We start from the raw sequence: 24,273 nt of genomic DNA, 5'->3' as shown, positions 1-24,273 counted from the left end.
AACTAGGTCCTTGAAAGCGGCTGACCCAAAACGGTCTGACAGCCCGAAATCCATCCCATGACTATTTTTCGCATTGCTTGATTCGGAAAATATCCATCTTGCTCAAGCTGAACTGCTACCTTGGCTGTGTCGAAGTCTGTGCATTCGCGACTGCCAAGATAAGGCGTTTAAATGGAGATGTAATTGCCAAGAAGACAGCACTTCAGTTCAACTATAACACCTGTAGCTAAAGTGACATTGTCCAGGGTTGCGCTGTAAAATCTCCGCGATGAAATGGCACGTGAAAAGGAAAGGGGCTGTATCTGGTGTGATCATCATTCGATTTCCTTCGGATATACGATTGTTTCGAGGTAGTATACCCGAACCCGTTCCCTGAAGTTGATCTTAATGCGAGGAATTGCTATATAAACTGCTGCTATTGCCAAGACTGATGAATGAAACCTGTGATGTTTTTAAAATAATCCACTATCAACGGTCTGGATAGCAGGGTACGGGGCTTGGCAGGTACAGAGCCCACTGAATGCGGCGTTTAGTTTAGCGACCTTACAGCGGTCCCTTGCCCCTTCACACAAGACCCCCACCCATGATACAGGGGCCGTAGCATATACTCGCCAAACATCAACAGAGAACTCATCTTGACAAAAGTCCAAAAATGTATATATACGACTGACACCACCTCGTACGTTTTTCATCTGTTCATCATCATCAGCTTCAACAAGCACTCAATCTACCTTCTCTTTCTTTCTTTCAAAGATCCTGGTGATCGTTTCTTTTTGTGTTTAACCTTTTCTTTAAAACCCATTTTTTGTGCCGGCACATTCACATTACAACCTTTTTCAAGATGCATTCCTTCCCTCTTCTCCTTTCTTCTTCTCTTTTCGCCTTGACACAGGCTCACTCTGTCATCCTCGGTGCTCAGGGTCTCGACACTTCTCCCAACAGTGTGGGATTCCAAGTCGATCCTGAGATTGCCCGCAACTGCATCACCATCAACCCTTGCCAGCAGGATGCTACCATCATTCGTGATGCCGAGATCACTGCCAACATCGTGAACCAGTGTGGTCGTACTGAGATATCTGGTAACATCGATGTTGGTGAAAACACTGAGAACGCTATCTCTGCCAACCAGGTTACTCAGGTTGAGGCTGGTGGTGAACTCACTGTTACCATTCACCAGGTCAACGCCGATGGTGCTGGTCCTTATGTTTGTGATCTCGACGAGAGCAGCAACACAAACACCAACATTCAGAACTTGACCGTGACTAACAACGTCCCCGGCACAAACGGTCTGTCTCAAGTCAAGACTCAGGCTTTCAACATCACTGTCAAGATGCCTGATGACCTCAACTGCTTCGGTGCCTCTACCGGAAACATCTGCACTGTACGATGCCGCAACAACGCCCTCGCTGGTCCTTTCGGTGGCTGCTTCGCCGTCCAGCAGGCCGACACTGACAAGAAGACCAACACTCCTCAGTCCATCAAGACCACACAGACCCTGAAGGGTATCAACGATCAGATTCTCCAGAACCAGAAGGACTTTGAGGACTCTGTTGCTGCCAACGAGAACGCTACTTCTGACGAGGCTGCCCAGAACAAGGCTGCTGTTGATGCTCTTCTCGGTGCTACTGTTGTTACTTCTGCTTTCGCTACCGAGACTCCTTCTGTTGCTCTTGGTCGTCCTCCTGTCGCCACTCCTGATCCTAACCAGGGTAACGATGGCAAGGCTGGTGAGAACAACGGTGGCAACAACAACAACGGAGGTAACGACAACAACAACAACGACAACAACCAGGATAACAACAACGACAACCAGAACGGTGGCGACAACGGCAACAACGGCGGCAATGGTGGCGACAACAACGGTGGAAACAACGACAACAACCAGGGCGGTGATAACAACAACAACGGTGGTGACAACCAGCAGGGCGGCGGCAACGGAGGCCAGGGCGGTAACGGTGGAAACCAAGGTGGCCAGGGCGGTAACCCCTTCGGTGGTGCTGGCGGTCCTCCTCCTGGCTTCCCCTTCGGTCGTGGTAACGGACAGAAGAAGGCCAAGCGTGGCTTCAGCATGCGCCGATGGGCTCAGCGTGCTTAAGCGGACGGGAAAATGCATGGGATGGAAACTATTTAGGAATATTGGAAAGACGATCATGGTCTTGGGAATAAAGAATGGGATAGTTAATTGAGGTGATGACCAATACTTTAGTCGTGCCGATATCTGCTTGTGAATTGATACCTACTCTATCTACTCTCCGATCTGTCATAGGAAACAATAACTTCCCTAGTCTTTGTGATCCGCGGACTCACCGGCCCAGCGTCTGACTCGATAGTACCCCGTCTATCCCTACATCCCCGATGTTCTTTGAGTATACTTCTATCACTCTGGTTATCACTATTCCCATCAGGATGTGCCTCCGTCTCGATAATCGCACTCCACTGTCCAGCCTTGTTCTTCGGTACAAACATGATGTTGTTCGAGATGTCCTTGAGCCGATGGGAGTTTTCGCTGGACTTGGCCGTTGAAGGGAATACTTTGCGCAAGATGGGACGGAGCGTGGGAAGACAGGCGGCAATGATGATGAGGGCATTTTCGGCACCGGCTGTGAGGAGGAGTTCGCCTACGTCAAAGGTTGGGTCGAGACTTGTGGCGTTGGCTTTGAGTTTTGTGCATTTGATGATGGCGATTGAGCCGGCACTGAATGTCTGTCAGTAGGTAAAGTCCAATGGAGATTGGTAGAGACTTACAAGACTCCAAGACTCATAGCAAAGGCGACACCAAACTTTTCCCTGTTCTTCATGTTGAGGTTCCAAAGCATAGCCCACGGAAGTAGAGCCAGTATAAAGTCCGTAGCAGCAGAGTATGCTACAAAGGTTAGCGTTACAACATTGTATCTTGCACAATTAAGTTACCTCCAATAAAGTACATGACTCCCAGATAGACTTCAGGAGCCCAACACTCACTAACAATAGCAGGATTCCAAGTCGTCCTCGGGTCCTTGCACCTAACAAAGACGATAATCGAAATGAGGATATGCAGCGTAAGCATACTGATGACGATGAACCATAGAAATCGATGGATAAATGGCTGTACTGCTAGACGCATGAGACTGATTGAGAAAGAAGTCTTGCCTAACGCGCACGACATAACGACGAATGGTTGCGAGATTTGGCCGAGAAGAGCGAGGGGAACGGCATCTTCGGGATGGGCGGTAAGGATGTATTCGACGTGGCGACCGAGGCCTTTTTGGACGGCTGCTTCGATTATGCCTCCATATGCGATGAGGATGAGCTGTACTAATGTCAGTAAATGTATGACGGGAGGAGATGGTGATGGCTTACAAGAGAGAAGACAATGACCCAATCATCGAGACCAAATACCTTTCGTACAACCACTCTCGTATAAACGCGTAGAGAAACAACAAGTGTTGGTAAGAGTACCGAAAGCCAGGTGACAGTTCGAATCATAGGCCCCCTCGACTCAGCGAGGTACTCATGTGAAGGCACAGACGACATCGTAATACCAGGTTAACCCGTCTTGTGCCGTGTAAAATCATGCGATGTCTCGGGGTCTGCATTGATGGGCTTTGCGCTGCATATATACCAAGCATCTGTCTACTGCCTTTGCGGCAGGCAAAGAGCTGCTTTTCTTTGTTTTGCCTCGAGATCTATCACTTCCGATTTATTATTACGACCAGGTTACAGACTGAACACAGTTTGTGCAAGGGATCAAGATTGGAGGAAGTACGTAATGAAAGGGCCCTGGGGAAAAAGCAAATAATATTACAGCCCGGCGGGTAGTAGAGTGCCGAGTACCGTTGGGCCAGAAGAAACGAACAATGGGACCCGAGGGAGATCTACAACGCTTCAGCTGATTGGAGGTCGGTAAGAAGAAAGTATGTCAATTGTCAAGTTCGCTGCGATACGAGAGTCTTTATACCTTCCTGAAAGAGCTTGACTCTGTTTGTATAAAGCAATTGCTTTATGCAGTTGACTTTCGGCATTAACATTGAGTCTCAATTGTTGTCTCGAAACTCGAGTCTAGGAGCAAACAAAAACTGAGCTTTTTGTCTCATAAAAAGAATTGAGTCTATTGGTTCCATTGGTTCTTGTGCCGTGCCGTCTCGCGAATCTGATAGATCACTATTCCCGCATTAACGAGGTATCCACTTCTGTCTCTGCGATGTTACTCTAGTCTTGCCACACGCTTTTGCCTGCCGGGAGGGGTAGAGGATGGGATGTCAGCTGTGAGAAATTAGATGCGAGAGACGAGTGCAGTGCAGGGAGTGACATTCCTGGGAAGAGGTGGTGATGAAGAGGAGGCTTTTCTAGTGCTGGTGTTGAAGATGTTTTACTAGACTAACAATCTTTTATCATATCGACAATCATGGTTCAACGGTTTCTAATCAAGTGTCTCTAAGAACGATTACAAGCTTCCCCGCCATGTCGCAATTGTCATGCATCAATCGATCAAAGACAAGTAGTCAAGGCATAAACCCAGACCCAACAAGCAAACAGGATTCAGCAAACAGACAGATGCGTAACCAGGTGGGTGCCAGAAGAAATATCCTCCAAGACTTAGGCTACAGAAATAAAGTAGCCTAAATGCTAGTCTATGGTGGCATAAGATGATCAAATTATTTCGTCTCTTATGCTCTTGGGAGCCAGTTTTTATGACACCCTGCAGGTAACCAACATGCATCACGATTGACAATCACTTCTCACAATCCTTCCATTCAGCTCGTTTCAATAGTCTTGCAAGCTCTTTGTTCAACCCTTGTCAATCCGAGTTCCCCGGATGCCTCTTTTCTCTTTTTTTCTCCGGCCCATGATTCGGGGTCGTCAGCGTGGGATAAGCTACGTTCAGGGGACGAGCCGCATATTAAAATGTGGGTGGATAAAGCATCATAGCCATAGAGAAGGCACAGGATTTGTGCCTGTTTCTTATCCTCTTTCCCTCATTTGTTTTCTCCTACATATCATTAGACGTATCATAAAATAAACCCTGGTACTCTATGCATCAGTGTGGCACAGGCTTTCTCTCAAACGACAATCATCGTTTTTTACCCAGTAGTCATTCCGCCTCTCATAAAAAAAGCAATGTTTCTTTGTTCCCCAAATATGACAGTCCTCTCCCCTCTTTCCTCCCCGTTTCTCATTTCTCGTGCAGGACCGTTTCACTATGGCGATCTCTTTGAGTTACATTCTTTACGCAGGCGTTGCTTTTGTTATCGCGCGTATCCTATACGAATTCTTCCTCTCTCCTCTCCGTCGTATTCCGGGACCTAGATTTTCTAAGTTTACAGATGCTTACAGGGCTCATCTTACATCCAAGGGCCATGCTGATGGGCATATGAGAGAGTGGCATCGGAGATGGGGTAGTGCTGTTAGGGTTGGTCCTAATACTGTGAGTATTAGTGATCCTGATCTTATTAGGGTGATCTACACCACGAGAAACCCATGGAGAAAGGTAAGATCGATCCCCTACTGAGTGTAATAAGGTATAAATCCTGATGATTGCAGAGTAACATGTACCGTCCAAATGACGTCCTGGTAAACGGTCAACGCATCCAAAACATCTTCAACACCCAAGATGAAGATTTCCACACAAAATACACAAAGCCCATCAGGGGATTCTGGACTCTTCCCAAGATGCTGGAAGCTGAACCTCTGATGGACGAAACCTTGTGCGAATTGATTACCCATCTTGACAAACGCTTTGCAGCAACTGGCTACGTCTGTAAAATGGACGATTGGGTATCCTACTACGCCTGGGACGCCGCCGCAAATATCAGTTTCGGACGCACTTACGGATTTATGGAGAAAGGCGGTGATGTACAGGATATCATCGCCGAGTCCACGGCTGGCCTCAAGTACTTTGCGCCCGTTAGCCAAATTCCTTGGTTGGATGAGTGGCTGGACAAAAACCCCATTAAGAGAATTGGTCCTCGTCCACTTGTCAATGGAGTTATGTACACCATCAAGATCCTCACCGAATATCAACAACAAATCGCCTCAGGGGCAGCGAAGCGCAAGCCAGTTGATTTGTTCATCGACAAGTACAACAGTCTGAAAGAAACAGTGGACTACGTGGATGATCATCAGGTCATCAACTGGCTTATGCTGAATGTTCTCGCAGGTGGTGATTCAACGGCTGGTGCAATGCGTGCCCCGGCGTATCATCTCCTTAAGAATCCGTTGATTTGCGAAAAGATGGTTGCTGAGCTTCGAAGCGCAGATTTGACACTTCCTGTTCCGCAGTGGAAGGAAATCAGTCAACTTCCCTACTTCGACGCCTGCATGCGCGAAGCGATGCGTATTTCTCCCGCTGTTGGTTTACTTCTCGAGCGCGAAGTTCCCAAGGAAGGACTTGAGTTACCAGACGGACGCTTCATCCCAGCCGGTACAAAGGTTGGTATAAATCCATGCGTCGTGACGCGCGACGTTGGCGTCTTTGGTGAGGATGTCGATGTGTTTAGACCTGAGAGATGGTTGAGAAACAAGGATGAGTCGGAGCAAAGCCATGCTGCGAGGGTGCGAAGAATGCATGAGTGTACTGAGATGATGTTTGGACATGGATCCAGAGTTTGTATGGGCAAGTATATGTCCAAGTTGGAGATGTACAAGATGTTTGCTACTTTGTACGTCAACTTTGATGTAAGTCACCTCTCACCTATCTCAATGATACTGGGAACTAATTGATATTGCAGGTCCGAATTACTGATCCCAACCATACGTGGAATTATGAGAATAACTGGTTCATGTATCACAGAGACATCCCTTGCACCATCAGTCGTCGTCAAAAGTCTTAGATTAAATATACGTAACTACTCTCATTAATGAAGAACATACTTCTTCAACGGTCTCAGCCCAGCCTGCCACTGTTCAATCGCCTTGCCGTACATATAACTCTCAATATAAACATCTCCAATGTACCTAAACTCTCCCTGCGTTCCCTCCGGTCTAAGCACCACAGGCGTCGAGCAACCAAGCGGCACAACAACCACATCACCCGGCAGCATGGCTCCAGATCCAACACCAAGTCTCTTGTTTTGGGTAAGACAGAATGTTCTTCCCAGCATTCGATCGCCAATGTTTGTTTGCAAGAAGTTTCTTCGCGCCTCGGGTCTGATGTCGGTCGTGATTTTAAGATGAGCTTGTAATGTGGCGTCCAGTGGAATATATGGCAGACGCTCCTGGAAGAGATTTGCTATAACGTGATAGCAAGTCTTTTGCCAACGCTCTCTGTCATATCCTGTAGGCAATTGCCCGAGACATAGCGTCGCCGCGAGACACTCTTCTGCCATCTGTATTTGGAACGACGTCCGTCCCTCAGTGGCATGAAGAAGCAACGCTCTCCAATGCAAAAACGCCATGAGGAAATCTCCCAAATTCACCAACGTACCTACAACCATACCCTTCGTCTGAACAATGTCAATCGGTATACCAGAAATTTCAAGTTTGTTCATACGCTCGCCGTGGAAGTTACAGATAGCTTTTGTAGCGCCTGATGCCTGGAAGCTGTATCTGTGGCCCATTGCTGATGTAAGTGGTATGTATGACCAGTCTGGAACAAAAGACGGTAGATTGGGAGACCTGTTGTTGGGAGGAAAGTGCATTGACTCGCAGATGACGTCCAGGCTATCTGTTGTCTGGATCAGAAACTCGACAATTTCTGTGTAGACATCCTTGGTGGACAGGTCATAATCAACTCGGAGTCCATCTCTTATATGAGAAGGCAAAACGCCAAGAATGCCGTACAGTTTGTCTCTTGGATCAGAAGACAGTTGACTTCGAGACGCCCTCAAGACTTCAAGAAGAGCGTTTTCTCCCTTTAGAGTTTGAGGCTTGAGAGTCGGAATACAAGCTGGTCCCTCGTGTATGAGAGTCTGAACACAGGTAAAGTGGTCGGGACGTCTCTTATCAGGACCCTTGGCCTTGAAATCAAGTTCTGCATGATGGCGACGGAAATATTGAGATGCAGTCTTGTATGCTTGCCAAGGAAGAAAAGTATCCCCGCAGTGAACAGCGATACGTTTCGCGTTAAATACTTCTTGTGTGACCCAAAGTCGTTTCCAGTAAGGTCTTCCAAAAAGCGATACTGTGGCCAGGAGGTCTCCATTCGCAGCGGCATCTGCCAATGTTTCAGATACATCTGCGCCTGTGACAAAGTGGTCGGTGGGCAGGGAAAGTCTTTCTAAGAGCTTCACGGCCCTTGAGCTGTCATTCTCCTCCGGGCCAAGCCATATTGCTACAAATGCTGCATTTGAGTATATCTGAGGCATCAACTGAACCTGTTGGCTTCTCTCGTCTGTGTTCTTCTGATCAATACACAACGCATCAGCCCAAACTAGGACTGACGATTGCTTCTGCCGAAGAGCCTTTAACGCGCCGTAGAGGCTAACAGTAATGGGAACACGAGATCCTTCAATGTCAATCTTTTTTGTGTCTCCCACATCACCCCATGTGTATGATACAGCAACGTACTGTGGGGCATTATCAAGAGGTGCTTGGATAACTTCACATTCGATCGTTGTGCAGTGACCTGGCAGGATCCTGACGAGTCTGATGGAACCGGTCTCAATTGGCCAATATTCGTATCTTTGCTTGGTAGGAGAGTCAATCGTTGAGACCATGCTCGGTCTGGCTGATTGTGGGATGGTGGAAATGACACTCGCGGCCGAGGGACTCGTAGGCGTAACGTCACCTCCCGGTGGGCTTTTGACCGAATTTGATGGTCCCGCCTCGGCTGTAGGTGAAGACATGCCCACATCCCGAGGTGTCTTCGCTGGAGAAGGTGGTGAGTGAATCCCCAGGCCTCTCTCTAAATTCATCTTCGCTTCTTGCTCCCTCTCTGGGATCTGAGACACCAACGATCCAGGAGGAGCAAAGTGAGCTTTCGCTGGCTCTGGATAAGGACGATAATGTCCCGGTCCAGCAACTAAACTCTGTGGACTTTGAGGTGATTGCGGTTGACTGTTCATCTGGTACTGTGCAATGTATGCTGGATATTGTAGGACTGGTGCCTGGATCGGCGGAGAACGGACACGGACAGGTGCCCATGCCTCCTCAATGATAGCAGCTGGTTCTTGTCTCTCTTCGACAACTGTCTTTCGTCTGAACAGCGAGCTCAGCCGAGTGTGGCTCTTCTTAGGCTGTGGCTCCATTCTGCTTCTGAATGACTTTTCAAAGATAAAGCTGTAAAATGATGAGAAGATTAAGATCACACTGCTTTGTGTTCAAGCTGAAAAATTGCGGATAAAGTCTTGGGTGTCAGCCTGATTTAACGTGTTACCCTATCAGACGTCGTGGCTATCCCCCGTCAGCCCAACAAGGCTTAGCATGAACCAGGGTATTTCGGTCGAGCCCCTCGCTTGGAGATTGGATGACATGACTTTCGCGATTGATTCACTAATTGGGATAATGTTTTCCGATTCTTCATGATTTTGATATGGATTGTCACATCTCGGGCTGATATAGGAAGTTGTCCACATCAAGTTGTTCGGCTAGATCCAACAACTCGCCGGGGGTTAGGCCGGCCATGGCGTTGGCGGCAAAAAGATCCCAACCTGTCTCATCTGCGAGATGTTCTTGAATATCATGTCCTTCGTCCTCTTCGTTATGATGCTCTTGAGTAACCTCATTCTGTTCTGCCTCGACGGGAAGCTCTGGTGTGACGATGTTGCTTGCTGGCGTCAGAGCGGAGAGCTTCTGCTCTAACTGCTCGAGTTCCACCTTTCTGAGTGGAGCGATCAAACTTCCCTTAGCGATCAGGGTATCAAAGACGTAACGGGCATCGTCACGCCAAGAATCGTCTGACAGAAGAGAAGGGCAAATTATGGGGATTAGTTGTAAGAGAAATGCGGAGGACGATGCATATTCGATCTGGAACGGCAAAAATGCTTCTGTACAGGACTGTTAAACAAGTTCGTTTCTGTGGGTTATACTCTTTGACTGACCAATTAGATCCTCGTCTGCGAGGGCGCGAAGAGTCTTGAGAATAGATTGTGCAGAATTGACACATGATTGTATCAATGATGCCACAGGGCGAGACAATGATAGACCGTGTGTCATCCGAGTCTTAGATTGTTCGATATGCATATGTAAAGCACACATTATCTGGGGTCTCGTTGTGAGGACGACGCACTAATAACGTGTGAGCCAATGGGTATCTTTCACGAGCTTTGAAACTTACATGATGATACTGGAGAAGTAGCCGTGTGGCAATTCTTGAAGCCTTACTAATCGAGTCACGAAAGTGCTTGTTGATAATGTTTTGTAGATCACGGTTTAACTCAGCCAGGTTCCTTAAAATAGACTGGGTGTTGCTGAAAAGAGTTCCATCGTAGTCTTTTCCAACACCGTATACCGCTGTCATCATGTTAGCGACCATTCATTGGAAAATTCGACTCTTTCAAACTTACTCCCCAAAAGCCGTGCTATGAGCCGAGCTAACTGGACATGAAGCGTTAAGCTGAGAGACGTCAAAGAATCATCAACCTGAGAAGGCAATTTGTTTGTGATGTCTTCGTCACGTATCGCGCTTGTAGCCCCGATAAGAGCCGCAAATTCTTGATCTAACATGTAGACTACCCAGAAGATAATGTGGCACCGTTTGGAATGCTGTGCTCCGACCACTTCTTCAGGCATGTGTCTGTGGAAGCCAGAGAGTACACAGATGCGCAGGGCTTGTCCTATCTACAATTGTACTGGTTAGTAGTCGACAGACAAAGGCTCAAGCTAAACTCACATGCTGATATGCAGCTACTCTCATATCAATAGACTGAAAGTAGATAGCCGCAAGGGTGAGCGCTTGCGCGGAAAGGATAGGATCCAAAGCAATCCCTGCCAACTCCGGCATAAGTGGCATTGCCCTCGCAGCATACTGATACCCTGGCGGTCTCCCATCAATACTCTTCCCACCCAGAAACGCTTTACCAAACGCAATCATTAGTAAGTACTGCGCATACCAAAGCTTACAAGAAGCCGCCTTGGTTGAGGCATCCTGGTAAAGCTCCTTGAAATGCTGCAGAAACTCAGCTTCATCAATAAGACTGGCCAATGGGCCGAGATAGAACCTTGCTGTCTGGATAAGGAAGAATGCATAATCGGAAGGTGGTAAATTTGAGATCTCGGGCTGTTCGTCGGGCATTAGGGGACGCCATTGGAGGCGGAATGCTGATCCGTCGAGATGCCATGGTGGAGGATCGTTGTTTGCTTCTGGAAGGTGTTTTCCGACGAGGGCTAGGACTCTCCTGCAAAAGGCCCATGATGAAGCTGGGCCCATATACCCTGTAGCCTGATGTTAGTATATGTAATTGGATTTTGAGGGTAGAGATCCTTGCAATATCGTCCTAAAGCTTGACCAAAGACATAATCATTGTCTACCAATGGGTTCTGACGAAAAGCGGGTTCGAGCACATCGTTCGGTGACAGGGATCTCGTTTCGTGTGCCTCCTCATTCTCTTCATTTCCTTCTGGTGTTCCGAGAGTGAGATCTTGCACAAGATCTATGTTAGTAAACAGCCAAGTCGACGGCACTAGCCACTTACCTCCGTCAGCTTCCGCCACAGACGCATCCCGGGGAAGGAGACCCGTCATGCCATAATCGGAAACGGAAGAATGTCTCGGTCGGACCCTGCTTCCGCTGCGAAGTCCCCCGGGTGACGGGCCATCTTGTCGCCTCTCCAATGCCCGGAGATAACTGCGACAACCAATTAGTCAACTTCATAGACCATGGGATAACGACCCGACTCACCTCTCAGTAACAGTAACTTTCTTCTCCTCCGTCTCATAGATACATCTCTCATTCTTCCTTCCACACCTCGCACAAGGTTGTGCCCCAGAACACTTGACCTTCATAGACCGACATCGCTTACACCTTGATGACGAGATTAGCTCCCTTACCAAACACCGGCTTTCGATAGACGCACGCTTTGACACATTTCTTGACAACTCGGAATTGGCTCTGTTGAGTATTAGGCATTGTTCTAGAAGCTCAAACTGAGTATGATAGAGACAAGCAACGAAAGTCGGGGTAGTGTTCCGGCTTAAGTCTTTAGGGTGGAAGGAAGTCCCGGATGAGTCCTTGCCTATTGTAGTAAGTGCTGTCCAGCTTATCAGCGGCTTTGGGTAGTGCAGGAGCGCTATCGGATGTGGAGATATGATGGACCGGAATGTCGTTCCGAATGCTAGTAAAACCTTATCTTAGTACCCTGCAGTAAACTTCATAAAAGTCGGTATAACCACCCGACATCCTTTTCATCCTAATTGTTGGTGTAAGTTGATCGAAAAACTCTTCTGGAAGATCGATCAGGGTCGGCCGTCGTACCAAAGCTTACACTACCATGTCAAGCCCACTTAGATACAAGTGAGTGTTTGTGATTGGCCAACAAGGATACCAGTGTTGACCTGGCACAGGACCTTGAAGCAATTGCGCGCCTTCAAACCCATCACAAATAGGATGTCACCTTCGGCAATCAGACTCAACTCTTCGGCCGCAGCTGTTGCAACACCCAAACCTGCATTCTCAGCAGTTCAACCAGTCACAAATTTCGCAGAAACAATAGCCAATCGCCCTGATTTCGACCACTCCAACAGACCAATCGAGATAACCAAATCTCCCGATCCAATCTGGTCGTATGGAGATGGCGTGCGCACTGGTCCAGTCGCCAAGCAGGTTCACAAAGAAATCGACCCATACTCTCCAGACAGATCCGTCAGCCAAAACTACCGTCTTCTGATATCCGGTATCGCTCCTCGTCCAGTTGGGTTCATTAGCACAGTCTCCAAAGACGGCAAAACCAAGAATCTCGCCCCGTTCAGCTATTTTCAAATGGTCGACCATGATCCACCAATGTTCATCGTCAGTTTCTCCTCTCGCAATGGCCAAATGAAGGATACATACCGAAACATGAAAGACACGAAAGAATGTGTTATAAACACGGTTTCTGAAACCATGATAGAAGCAGTCAACGCTTCGTCTATTGATGCACCCTATGGAATTTCAGAGTGGGATATCACCGGTTTGACTGAAGCTGGAACGACCACAGTTAGACCATCACGAGTGAAAGAGTCAGTGTTGTCGATAGAAGGTAAGGTTGTCGATGTGAAGGAGTTTGAAGGTCATAGACCGGGTATGAGCGGATCTGCTATCTTCTTGGTTGAGGCAACGAGACTTTGGGTTCGGGAAGATGCGGCGAACGAAGACTTTAGTCATATTGAGCTCGATAAGTTGAGGCCGATTGGACAACTTGGTGGGATGGCGTATGGGAGGATAACTTCTACTTTTGATATACCCCGGACGAGGTGGGTTGATGAGAAGCCGAAGAGTGAGTTGTTGGCCAAGTTGGAAAATGAGAGGTCAAATTTATAGATAAAAAGGATTAACAGTTGACTTTTCTCAAGATCCAGTTTCACAAGTTTCACTTAGAGGACACGATATCCGCACAGAATCCTTGGACAACTGTATGTGACATTCTATCAAGGAAAAGATTCTTCAAGAGTAAAAGAATGAAAATGGTTAAGTAGAATCCTAGTTCGGTATAAATTATTTCTCGTATTGCTTATATGGTCTCAATGATCAATGATTCTAGACCACAAGAAAAGACACAGAATTCAGTCTCAATCTTGCTTCAACCTCTACCCAACAAGTCTCCTCCAAAGCTCCTGTCTCATAGCAACAGCCATATGTCTCGTCCTCTCAACAGCACCTCTATTCTCCACCGCCCGTCGATACAAATAATTAATACACTCCTGCACAGACCCCCAAGGCAAACACTTATAGATCTTAGGCGTCTTATCCGTAGCGCGACCCTCTTTCACGGCCTTTTCATAATCTTGCAGCAGCTTTCCACTTAGTTCATCCGCCATGCCCATGATTTGAGCACATTTCATTGGTGTAGTGGGAAGACCAGCTTCCAGACGCTTGCGATGAGTTGTGAGGGCTTTGGTCGCACTTTCGGCGTTGTGAGTCGCGAGGACGAGTGCTGCGCTAGGAAACTTGAGGTTTGTGGGAGGGCGTTGAGAGATCAACATGTCGGCTATATCGTTGTAGGACTTGTCCGTATCTTCCTTCGTATCATGGATCAAAGATCGGATTTCATTCTCGATATATGCGCCTCGGACTAGCTTTATACCGACAGTCCAACCTCCTTCGGCTGCCAGTTGGATATGGCGCTGAGCATTCTTCCGGGCTCCCTTGAGGTAGGCTTGAATGGTGTTGTAGACGAGGGCATTTCCATCCCGGTTGTGCTCGCGCATCAGGATTATGGTCCAGTCGTCGAGGGTTGGTTGCATGATTTGTTGTTCTGCGTCTATCCATAGTTGACATCCTCGTTTGCGTGTTTCGATGCAAATGTCGTTTAAAGCTTGGTGCAGATATTTGTTCATCTGTCGTCCAGCTTGTAGAGCGTCTACTGCGATAGGACCGGCGCCCGTAACCCTAAATCATGTCAGTTAAGTCCAGTTTCAGTTTGGAAGACAGACTTACTTCACAGCCAGCAAGTCTCCAGCTTCAATCATATTCAACGTCTCAATATTTCCTCGCTTCCACTCATCAATCATATTATAACACTCAACCGGATAATCTTCCACTCCAGTCTCGGGAAATTTGACATTAGGATCCAAGACAACATCCTTGGAATACCCAAGTATAATACCATGGAAGCCTAGCTTTTTGATGTACTTGACAGTATTTGAAACCTCAGGAGTGCTATTTCCAGCACAGAAGTGGTCGTAGATGGTCCACTGAAGAACCCGACCCAGTAGTGGATTCTTATCGGGATTGAGGAAAGATGAGTTGGTTTGTGTCAAGAGCGAGATGAATGCGAGTGATGGCTGGAGGAGGAAACGATTGGACATGATGGTTGTGAGAGCTACTGAGCGGAGAAGAACGCCCATTGGCATTTTGGATAGTGGTGATGGTTCTGATAGCTGTGCTGGTGCAGGTTTCAGGGTTGGTCGGAATGTCGCATCCGCAATTCTTCGCTGTTGTGGCAAGACATAGCGAGCCGTCAATGGCAGAAGATGTCGTCTTTGGTGTGTGGCAGTCCTTGAAAGCATTTCGACTGTCCCTTGATGTTGAATCGATAGTTGTTAAGATATCTTAGACAATGGCTCAACAGCAGTCTCATATTTATCACCATATCATCGCCCATTCCTTCGCACGTTGGCTACCACCCATTACAACAACATTATCTCACATGGTCTTCCACCCCACAGATAGTTGTAGTCGGGAGGTCTCTCCGATGCTGATATTCATATCTCGCAGGAGTCTAGACCAAATGTAACTCAACCCCGCCCCGTATCTGATCACTAAACTACGTGGCGCTTTGCGGAGAAAGGTCACGAGGTATCGATAATGCATTCGTGTTGATCTTCTAGAAGCTATCAGGTGGGTAACAGAGGAATTGTCCTCCAAGGCTTAGGCTTCCATAATAAAGTAGCCTAACTGCTATTCTAAGCTAGCATAAAATGACTAAATTATTTCGTCTCTTATGCCTTTAGGGGTTAGTGTCGGCCTCGTCTAATCTGTTGACGGAATGGCATTCCGACATCAGATCTAACACGAATACGGCTTCGTACACCAAGAATACGGGAGTCTATCTCGTCTAATCCTGAGGAAACTTTGTTCCACCCTGTCTTCTAACCTCATCCATAATCTCCATAACTCTCACAGTCTCAGCCCAAGGCATGACATCACTCTCAGTCTTCCCAGCAGCAATATCCATCGCCACAGCATCAGCCTCCCAATAAAATCCTCTACCCGGCTTCTCAAAACCATACTTCTTCCCCTCCGTCTCACCGTCCATATAAACGGTGAAAGTTTCAGGCGCAGCTGCAGGACCTTCCACAACGATGTGACCTTTGGTTCCTTCAATGCGGCAAAAGGCTGGCGGTGTCTTGACTTTCGAGTTGGAAGTGATGATGCCTTGTTTGCCGTCTGGGTATTGCAGGATGATAGAGGTGCTAACTTCGACACCACCTTCAATGAAGGTCTGGGAGGCGCAGATCTTTGGACTCGTGGCCTTTTCACCTACGCCTGCGTCAAGACCCAAAAGGCCCCATGTCAAGCTGTAGATGCCGATATCAAGCAATGAGCCAGCGCCCAATGCAAGATCTCGTAAGCGATGTTCGGGAGTAAGTGACTCGATCCGCTGATCCATGGCAAAGTCTGCAAAAAGGCGAACCACATCTCCAATGACCTTCTCCTCATGAACCATCTTCTGAATCATCTTAACTAAGGGAAAGTGACGCGTCCACATAGCCTCCATTACAAAAACACCCTTTGCCTTGGCAGCTTCAAGAACTTCTCTCGCCTCTCTGGCGTTCAAAGTGAAAGCCTTCTCACAAAGAACATTCTTACCATGCGAGATCGCATCGAGGCAGTTCTTTTTGTGAAAACCATGCGGTGTGCCAATGTAGATGATGTCCACGTTAGGATCTTGGTAGGCTTCTTCATAGCTTCCGTAGACAGTTGGGTTCATGTTTGGAATATGAGTTTCGACAAACTTCTTGCCCTTTTCAACAGAGGAGGAGCCGATTGCCTGGATAACGTGTGTTGCTTGTGCGTCTTTGCGGTCGATGGAGAGGTCGGACAGGAACCAGGATGAGATCATGCCTGTGCCGACGATGCCCCATCGGAGGGTCGGTTTTGACTCTGACATGATGGATTGGATCTGTGAGAAATATTCCGGTGTTGTTCGCAGAAGAGAGTGCGTGACTTGAAGCTTAAAAACAAAATGCTCGCAAACTACTCCTCTCCCGGCTAAACAGCCTTGAATATGGAGTTGAATACAGGCTGTTCGTCGAGTCTCCATAACAACCCCGCATTGCATAGCATCCACAGCCCATGATCCTTCGCTTTTCACAACATGATATCATATTGATACTATCGAGCCGGAGTCATCTTTCAAGACTTCTCGCCATCCACTGCAGCCTCTGTCATCCCATTGTCTCTCTCCGGTTTACCCTCAAATACCTCCTTGATCTCCTCAAGGGTATGTCCCTTCGTTCCAGGAAACAAATACCAAATAACTACAAATAGAATTACAAGGATACAGCAAAACACTATATAGTATCTCCACGTGATGATTTCCATAGCTATGGGATTGACCTGGTTGCCGAGAATAAGACCGACGAAAAAGGCTATGTAAGTAACAGACAGACCTCTTCCTCGCAGGGTATAAGGAAAGATCTCCACTGGGTATGCTTGCAGAAGTGGGTTCCAGGCGATATTGTAGAACAGATAGTAGATAAAGATAAAGCCAACCACAGCCCTGCAAGTTGATTCGTTAGGACTGTTTATAAAGTGCGCTGTGAGGCACGTCCAGATGATATATGCCACAAGCATTCCAGCCGTTGACGTCAGAAATAAAGCCCTTCGGCCGATACGATCAACCATCAGAGCCCCCAAAAAGGTTGAAACAAGCCAACTGAAAATCTGCAAAAGTCCGTTGATGAGAGTTTGATCTTTGGCTTGGGTTATACCGATGGTATTTAGAACAAGAACGAGATAGTAGCTGACTACTCCCACCCCGTTCCATTGGGCGAAGAAACCCAGGACAACGGCGATGAGAGTGCGCTTGCGGTTGGCAGGAGTCCGAATTAGCTCCAACCATGAATTAGCAGAAATGGCTTCGGCTTCTTCCATGAGAACATGTTCGATCTCCCGCATCTCGAAGGTGACGAGGGAAGATTCTGTATCACCTCCTGCATGATAATCTACCAGTACTTTTCGAGCTTCCTCTTTTCGACCTCGGGATACGAGCCACCTACCAGGCGTAATTATTGTTTCTGAGACAATTGAATGACACACATACCTTGGAGACTCGGGGAGAAAATATAGTCCTAACAGCTGAAATATAAGCACTGCTCCTTGTAACAGCTCCAACTCCAAGTTGACTCAATTTTGAAAGTCCCATACGTGCACCACGCCGCGAAAATAGCACCAAACCACTATACCAATCAGTACGAGGCCTAAACTCCAATAACTCACTTACAAAGAATGTATTGTATAACGCAGTAATTTTACCTCGCTGAGTAGGATACGCCAGCTCCTTAATGATAATCGGATTAGGCTGTCCAAGGAAACTTGTGGAGAACCCCAATAGAGCTCTTGCGATGATGAAACTATGAATATTCTGTGCAAGACCTTGTAGGATTGAAAAGATGATGCACATTATTATGCCGATTAGAAGAGGAAGTTTTCGACCCCACTGGTCACTGATGTATGAAACTGCGAATAGCGACACGATCTTACCGAGTGGATAGACGGAATTCATGAGACCGAGGGTTGCGCCTTGGGGATTATTGAAGAACGTGCGCCATTGGGGGAGGGTTTGGAGACCATTCATCATGGAGCCTTGCTGAGTGTTAGTATCAAGAGGTTTTGAAGAGGACGAAGGGCTTGCCATCGTAGCCTATGGAGGCTGAAGAAAATAGAGGAACTAAGAGACACAGGTTGAGTTTGATGAGATGCGCAGTCTTGTACCATGGCATTGGATTCTGTGGTAGGACCTTGGCAGAAGCATCATCAGTCTTGATAGCGCCGATATGGCTATAAAGTCCTTACTTGGGAGAGTCCTGTACCAACTGCCAACTCGGCTTCTTTCTTTCGTGCCATACTGCTGCCTTGGATGGAACACAAAAAAGGAACGACTGACGAGAGGAATACGTCTGGAATTTGGGTTTTCATGCGGATCTCGGTGACTGAGCTCGACTAGCTATTGTGGGAGGACAAGATGGCGATCTGGTTACACTCGATACGTGGAGAAGCATGGTCCGTTACAATCCCAGACGGTCGTGCAGGAGCAAGGGGCTTCACCTTGCTGGTGGCAATAAAGACCGCGCACCGCACTGTCCTCTGCATTTAAAAGTTGTCTCAGTCTACCACCAGCCTCGAGCTCCTCATTGAGTGTCTCTGATATGCGTCCGGGTCCAGGTATCGCCGAACCTCCACATCTCATCAAGGGACTTGAATTCCGACACAGTTCAGGCCAAGCCAACCACATACCTCTGATAAGAAACCTTCAGCCATTACTCAGGTTCCCATCTATAATGCCCAACATGAAAGGGTTTAATCAAATCAAACAATGAGTGGTCTAGTGGCATACGACATAGAGAAAACCTCTAGAATCCTGAACCTTATTAAGTCTAAAAGTCTGTTCCACGCCACTCCCTCTTTTTTCGTTAAAAATCGAGAATTGAACCCTCCCTATGCTTTGTTTATAGCAAAATGCCTGGAGATATCTTGGTGCCTCATCAGGTCAGGAACTAATGCGCATTACAACCAAGTCACTTCATGTGAAGGCAGATTGAAAGAGAAGATTTTTAAAGGAGTGTATTAGTTAGATTTTCATCGTACCCGATAAAATCAACGCTCTAAATAAATAAATATCAAATGATGAATCAGTCCAATGCCAAACAATCCGCTATGCTAAGGAACGTTCCAAAACCCATATCCAAATGACCGTAAACAAATGCATCGCTATTCTATATCATGCTCTTTATATACCTGAAGTGTAAATATATATGTGTGAATCTCCACCTCTTACTTGGGGCAGACAGGGCGCTTGGAGCTGCAGGCGTCCTTCTTGCAGCATCCCTTGAAGCCGTTGGCGCAAACCTGGAAGAAGCCGGTGCCGGGAGCACAAGTACCAGAAGAGCGGGTCTTGACCTCGAGGCTCTGGGCGGGCTGGTAGGTACCGGTCTTGTAGTCGGGGCACCAGGTGTTGCCGCAGGCATCGCCCTTGCAGCAGCCGCGGAAGCCGTTGGAGCAGGACTGGAAGAAACCAGTGTTGGGAGGGCAAACGGTGTCATCGGAGCGCTTGGCAACAGCGGGAGGGCAGATGGGCTGCTTCTGGCTGCAGGCGTCAGTCTTGCAGCAGCCACGGAAACCATTGCTGCAGGACTGGAAGAAACCGGTGCCGGGAGGGCAGACAGTAGGGTCAGATCGCTTGTTCACAGTGGTGGGGCAGATAGGCTCCTTCTGACCACAGGCATCGCCCTTGCAGCAACCACGGAAACCGTTAGAGCAAGATTGGAAGAAGCCGGTTCCAGGAGGGCAGACAGTAGGGTCGGAGCGTTTGGCGACGGGAGGGCAGATACCAGCGCTGTTGGAGCAAGCGTCAGTCTTGCAGCATCCGCGGAAGCCGTTTGAACAAGACTGGAAGAAACCAGTACCGGGAGCGCAGACGGTGGGATCAGATCGCTTGACGGTATCAGGGCAGACACCCTCAGAGTTGGAACAGGCATCAGACTTGCAGCAGCCTCTGAAACCGTTGGAGCAAGATTGGAAGAAACCAGTGCCGGGAGCGCAAACAGTGTCATCAGAAGACGAGGGAGTGGCTTCAGTGGTAGGCTCGGTTGTGGTGGTCTCAGCCTCCCACTCGTGCTCATGACCGTCAACAGGGTTGGCAACAACAGGAGGCTCAGGCTCAGTGATGAAAACAAGATCGCAAGTCTTGGGAACGAAGTCGCGGCACCACTTCTTGTCACAAGGGTCTACAGAGCAGTAACCGCGGAAGCCATTGTTACCACAGACGTAGTACTGGGCCAGATCGGGACCGAGACCCTGACACTCTGTAGTTTTGGGGTTGGGGGTAGAAGCGGCGAGGCCAGAGATGGCGACGAGAGCAAAGATGGCAGAATGCATTTTTGATTTGGTGTTGGGAGTGAAAAGTCGAAAGAAGACAAGTTGGAACGATGAACGAACTAATTGGCAGACGACTGAGAAGAAGCGAAGGTTTGCAAGGAAAATAATAGACCTGACAAAGGAAATAAGGAAATAAGAAAAATAGGAAATAGTTGATTTGATGTTTTGTGTTGTGATGATGAGAGAAATTTCATCTTGGACGGGATATCCAAGTCTTCTTATAGACATTGTCTCTCATCGTGATGGTTACAATTAACCGTGCTAAAGCTGTAAGTTGCAACCCATAACTTGGTTAGTCTCACAACTTCCGCAATGTAGCGGAGGAGGCTATGGCATCTCACAGCCCTCAGTCTTACACTACATCGGAGGGTGAGCCATCAGATCGGTTTAGCTTACTGCAGTGGAGGTTGCTTACCCGTAGTGGAGGTTTAGCTAACACCAAGTCTTACTGTAGTGGAGGTAGTGAGGTACAGCCCCCGCTTCCAGCTGATGACTAGCCCTATTTTAAGCTTAAGGGCTCGGGCTTAGTTAGGTAAAGTGAGGCAGCGCAGTTCAACTTCGCCGACTTTTGGGTCCAGACCCAGCCCTGTGAAACTTATTTTCTAGCTGAGCTCGATTTTAGTGACGCTGAAGCTGTGTTTTAGCATTTTCATGATTTTGTGGTTGGGCAATTGGGTCACTGATTGGAGGCTTCAGTTGCCGGCATGGAATTGAAGCTGGTAATGCTATTTGGTACTTTAGCACATCAAATGCAAGTTCAAGCCTCATTTCAATTTCTCTCGAGTCCACCGTGTAAACAATAGCATTGATCCTAGAACTCCCCCATTTTTAGCACAATATCCATTGTGAATATCCTCGGCGACCAAGACACATCGTGGCGCAGCAGCTACAGGACCCATAACGCTTATGCCCAGCATCCATAATCCCGGAAATATTCTCATCTGCCATCCTCAGTAAAATCCTCCGCATCATCAGCTTACTGCAAATTACTGTGTCACAAGAATTTGGCGGTCAGTCATTGTGTTAACACGGTGCGACGCCGTGGCTGGTTGTTTGTGAGGGGAAGCATCAGCTGAACAACTCATCGCTGTCAGCAATGGGAAGTTCCGCTTGCATGTAAGATGCGCATTCCTATGATCCTTCAATGCCGTCGATTCCTTACGGTCTATTTCTGTCCGCTTCTTGACATTTAACACGTTAGTTGTGGGCCTCAACTTCGAGAATTAGACGAAGGTAGGAATGAAGCTCTTGATGTGGTAAGACACAGCAACACTTTGTTCAGCTGCTGTAGACTTAGGTCAGAATTGTTCTGTCGTTAAGATGCATTTATATTGTTAATAAACACATCATTATGAACACAGCGTAGCAGTGTAGCGAGTTGCTTGAGTGGAAGTCAATCGGCAAGTAATATGTAATTAAAATCTTATAGTAACAGGCTTATGAAATCACGAATAGGTATAAAACTTTCGACCCCTTGTAGAAGCAGTAGACTCAGCCCCTTCCCTGCCCATAGGTCACACTGACCTCTTGAGTCCTAATAATATTTCCTTTTGCCATAGTACCTTGGTGAAGTAAGATGGCCTCGTCGCTATCGTTTTTCCCCGTGAGAACACCGCTTTCAATCTTGGTAGATGTATCATCCTTGTCGTTGTCTTGGCCCCTTAGAGAACCAAGTGGGAAGGATGGGTTGTGTCTGTATGCCGAGTCGTCGTGCTGTTGATAGCCTCCGGAACTAAAGTCTTCGCCGCGCATCTTCTTATAGAGGGGTCGGAGGGATGGGAGTGTCAAACAGACGATTGTAGCCGTTACTTCGCTCACGGTCCACATAACTGAGTCAGAAATGGAGTCTATTTCCTTGTTAGAGCTGTCATCTTTAGATGGGGGCTGATTGGCTTACATAGATAATCTTCGGCATTACTCAAAGAGGTCAGACCAGACGTTCTGAAAATACCACAAATACCGGCGCTCCATGATGTTAGCATATAAAGTTAGATGAAATAGTGGAATTAGGCCTTACAAAACTCCGAGACTGAGCGATAGACAGATAGTGCGGCGATCTTTAGCCTTCATGTTTAGCCCGTGAAGAGCGATCCAGGGGAAAGCTGCTAACACAAAGTCCATTGTTGCGGCGTAGGCTACACATGATATTAGTAGTGGTAACAGATTACTGGAAGAGGAAACTCACAGCAATATGAAATGGCAACAACAGTGAGACTGATGTTGCAGACTCTTTGATCGGCCAGAACGGGATTCCAAATAGATTCTGTAGGAGTACACTGCGCAAAGACGACAATTGCAAGAAAGATACTGAAGATGGTGATGGTGATGTTGCAGAACCAAAGGAACCAGCGATGCCTGAGAATTATTATTAGCACCCCTCAAAAGATCTGACATCGCTAGACTTACCATGGCTTCATGACAATGCGGAGTAAGAACATAGCAACCGACACTTTACCCATCCCAGTAGCGAGGGCAATAAAGACTTGGCCAGTGAGGATATAAAGCATTGCCTTTGCAAACTCGGACGTTGCAAGGTCGTCGTGGCGTTGACCCATTCCGTGCATGCATGCTATGGTCGTAAAGACAGTAAACATGGTACTGCCGAGCTGTGTAGAGTGTAAGCTGAATGTACTTTGGGGCTAGAAATGAGGCACTAACGGCTGTTGCGATCAGACACCAATCATCCACTCCAATGGCTCCTTTGATGAATGCGCGTGTGTAAAGACGAAGGCCAATGAGAAAGTAGCTCAGGGCCATCTGGAACCAGAGGACTCCAATCAATTGAGGGCCTTTGCCCCCTACGCCAGCCGGTTCTGACATCACCGCGACTGTATGGCTCAAAAGGTGGAAAGAAGGTTTGGCATGTAACTGATAAAGTCACAGTGTTAGACTTGTTAATATATTGTGCTTTCTTTCTTTTTCTTTAGTATTTCGGGGAGAGAATCCTACTCCTGTACGCTTTGATGATACGAGACATTGTGGCTTCTTGTAAAAATTCAGAGCCAACAACATTTACCCCGGCACGCCTGGTATTATAAGCGATTACTAAAAAGGCAGGGTTATCTATTCGATAACCGTTGCTTTTCGGGGCTGAAATAGAGTTCATGTGTTACTATGGCGTTTTACTAGGGACGGGGAGTGTCCGGACCCGGCGATGGGATAACCAGAACAGGATAGAACTGCACTTGGCGCATTAGTCAAGTCTTGCAGACTGGGGACATCATTACTGGAAGAACTCATTGATGGAGCACACTTGTGGGCTAGAACGCGTTTGCCAAGTGACGGCCCGACATTATCTTCAACAAGGGGCTAATGCGGCTGGATTAAGGGCATCAGAAGCCAGAGAGGGATAAGGCTTAGACTGCTGCGATATCTCATGAAGGTCATCACGGGGAGTTTGCCACGCGAAGTCTTGCTAAGGGGATTTAAACTAATGTCGGCGAATTCAGTCGGTTGCGGACTAGAAAAGACGGTGCCCGAGATTTCTCCATCAAGATTCAAGATGCGGCTATAGATTGAACTGTCCCAAGACGCCTATCTCTTCTCACCGAGCTAGACAGCCTTAGTTTAATGAGATCCTAAAGCATCGTAACCCTCCAGTTCCTATGTGTCAGCACGTG

The 24,273-nt window shown here is 47.5% G+C and overlaps 11 protein-coding genes across 11 annotated transcripts; 3 read left to right on the top strand and 8 right to left on the bottom strand.

Annotated features, from left to right (window-relative positions):
- Nucleotides 1-841: 841 nt before the first annotated feature.
- On the top strand, nucleotides 842-2,095 carry FIESC28_01287 (uncharacterized protein; the record flags this gene model as incomplete). The annotated part of the gene is made up of 1 exon (XM_031155438.1): nucleotides 842-2,095. The coding sequence occupies one exon, from the start codon at nucleotides 842-844 to the stop codon at nucleotides 2,093-2,095; it is 1,254 nt and encodes a 417-aa protein (XP_031020605.1).
- Nucleotides 2,096-2,245: 150 nt separating this feature from the next.
- FIESC28_01286 (uncharacterized protein) lies at nucleotides 2,246-3,513 on the bottom strand (the record flags this gene model as incomplete). The annotated part of the gene is made up of 5 exons (XM_031155437.1): nucleotides 2,246-2,257; nucleotides 2,308-2,695; nucleotides 2,746-2,863; nucleotides 2,911-3,289; nucleotides 3,340-3,513. 5 exons carry the CDS (start codon nucleotides 3,511-3,513, stop codon nucleotides 2,246-2,248), a joined length of 1,071 nt encoding a protein of 356 aa, XP_031020604.1.
- Nucleotides 3,514-5,179: 1,666 nt separating this feature from the next.
- On the top strand, nucleotides 5,180-6,809 carry FIESC28_01285 (uncharacterized protein; the record flags this gene model as incomplete). Its single annotated transcript, XM_031155436.1, has 3 exons — nucleotides 5,180-5,467; nucleotides 5,521-6,654; nucleotides 6,708-6,809. 3 exons carry the CDS (start codon nucleotides 5,180-5,182, stop codon nucleotides 6,807-6,809), a joined length of 1,524 nt encoding a protein of 507 aa, XP_031020603.1.
- A 24-nt stretch (nucleotides 6,810-6,833) lies between these two features.
- On the bottom strand, nucleotides 6,834-9,164 carry FIESC28_01284 (uncharacterized protein; the record flags this gene model as incomplete). Its single annotated transcript, XM_031155435.1, has 2 exons — nucleotides 6,834-7,207; nucleotides 7,403-9,164. The coding sequence occupies 2 exons, from the start codon at nucleotides 9,162-9,164 to the stop codon at nucleotides 6,834-6,836; spliced, it is 2,136 nt and encodes a 711-aa protein (XP_031020602.1).
- Nucleotides 9,165-9,456: 292 nt separating this feature from the next.
- On the bottom strand, nucleotides 9,457-11,983 carry FIESC28_01283 (uncharacterized protein; the record flags this gene model as incomplete). Its single annotated transcript, XM_031155434.1, has 9 exons — nucleotides 9,457-9,902; nucleotides 9,957-10,143; nucleotides 10,193-10,368; nucleotides 10,422-10,695; nucleotides 10,748-11,289; nucleotides 11,364-11,507; nucleotides 11,550-11,701; nucleotides 11,756-11,812; nucleotides 11,877-11,983. 9 exons carry the CDS (start codon nucleotides 11,981-11,983, stop codon nucleotides 9,457-9,459), a joined length of 2,085 nt encoding a protein of 694 aa, XP_031020601.1.
- Nucleotides 11,984-12,460: 477 nt separating this feature from the next.
- FIESC28_01282 (uncharacterized protein) lies at nucleotides 12,461-13,372 on the top strand (the record flags this gene model as incomplete). The annotated part of the gene is made up of 1 exon (XM_031155433.1): nucleotides 12,461-13,372. One exon carries the CDS (start codon nucleotides 12,461-12,463, stop codon nucleotides 13,370-13,372), a length of 912 nt encoding a protein of 303 aa, XP_031020600.1.
- A 266-nt stretch (nucleotides 13,373-13,638) lies between these two features.
- On the bottom strand, nucleotides 13,639-14,904 carry FIESC28_01281 (uncharacterized protein; the record flags this gene model as incomplete). The annotated part of the gene is made up of 2 exons (XM_031155432.1): nucleotides 13,639-14,440; nucleotides 14,489-14,904. 2 exons carry the CDS (start codon nucleotides 14,902-14,904, stop codon nucleotides 13,639-13,641), a joined length of 1,218 nt encoding a protein of 405 aa, XP_031020599.1.
- Nucleotides 14,905-15,608: 704 nt separating this feature from the next.
- Nucleotides 15,609-16,664, bottom strand: FIESC28_01280 (uncharacterized protein; the record flags this gene model as incomplete). The annotated part of the gene is made up of 1 exon (XM_031155431.1): nucleotides 15,609-16,664. One exon carries the CDS (start codon nucleotides 16,662-16,664, stop codon nucleotides 15,609-15,611), a length of 1,056 nt encoding a protein of 351 aa, XP_031020598.1.
- A 245-nt stretch (nucleotides 16,665-16,909) lies between these two features.
- On the bottom strand, nucleotides 16,910-18,179 carry FIESC28_01279 (uncharacterized protein; the record flags this gene model as incomplete). The annotated part of the gene is made up of 4 exons (XM_031155430.1): nucleotides 16,910-17,276; nucleotides 17,325-17,771; nucleotides 17,820-17,847; nucleotides 17,996-18,179. 4 exons carry the CDS (start codon nucleotides 18,177-18,179, stop codon nucleotides 16,910-16,912), a joined length of 1,026 nt encoding a protein of 341 aa, XP_031020597.1.
- A 1,370-nt stretch (nucleotides 18,180-19,549) lies between these two features.
- On the bottom strand, nucleotides 19,550-20,653 carry FIESC28_01278 (uncharacterized protein; the record flags this gene model as incomplete). Its single annotated transcript, XM_031155429.1, has 1 exon — nucleotides 19,550-20,653. The coding sequence occupies one exon, from the start codon at nucleotides 20,651-20,653 to the stop codon at nucleotides 19,550-19,552; it is 1,104 nt and encodes a 367-aa protein (XP_031020596.1).
- A 1,223-nt stretch (nucleotides 20,654-21,876) lies between these two features.
- On the bottom strand, nucleotides 21,877-23,473 carry FIESC28_01277 (uncharacterized protein; the record flags this gene model as incomplete). The annotated part of the gene is made up of 7 exons (XM_031155428.1): nucleotides 21,877-21,938; nucleotides 22,216-22,500; nucleotides 22,551-22,618; nucleotides 22,671-22,788; nucleotides 22,839-23,008; nucleotides 23,060-23,259; nucleotides 23,312-23,473. The coding sequence occupies 7 exons, from the start codon at nucleotides 23,471-23,473 to the stop codon at nucleotides 21,877-21,879; spliced, it is 1,065 nt and encodes a 354-aa protein (XP_031020595.1).
- Between the last annotated feature and the right edge of the window lie 800 nt (nucleotides 23,474-24,273).

This window comes from Fusarium coffeatum, assembly GCF_003316985.1.
Source record: "Fusarium coffeatum strain FIESC_28 chromosome Unknown BRIP53273_contig_33, whole genome shotgun sequence".
Taxonomy (NCBI): domain Eukaryota; kingdom Fungi; phylum Ascomycota; class Sordariomycetes; order Hypocreales; family Nectriaceae; genus Fusarium; species Fusarium coffeatum.
Note: the sequence above shows the minus strand (reverse complement) of the source record. Positions and strands in the feature narration are given on the sequence as shown.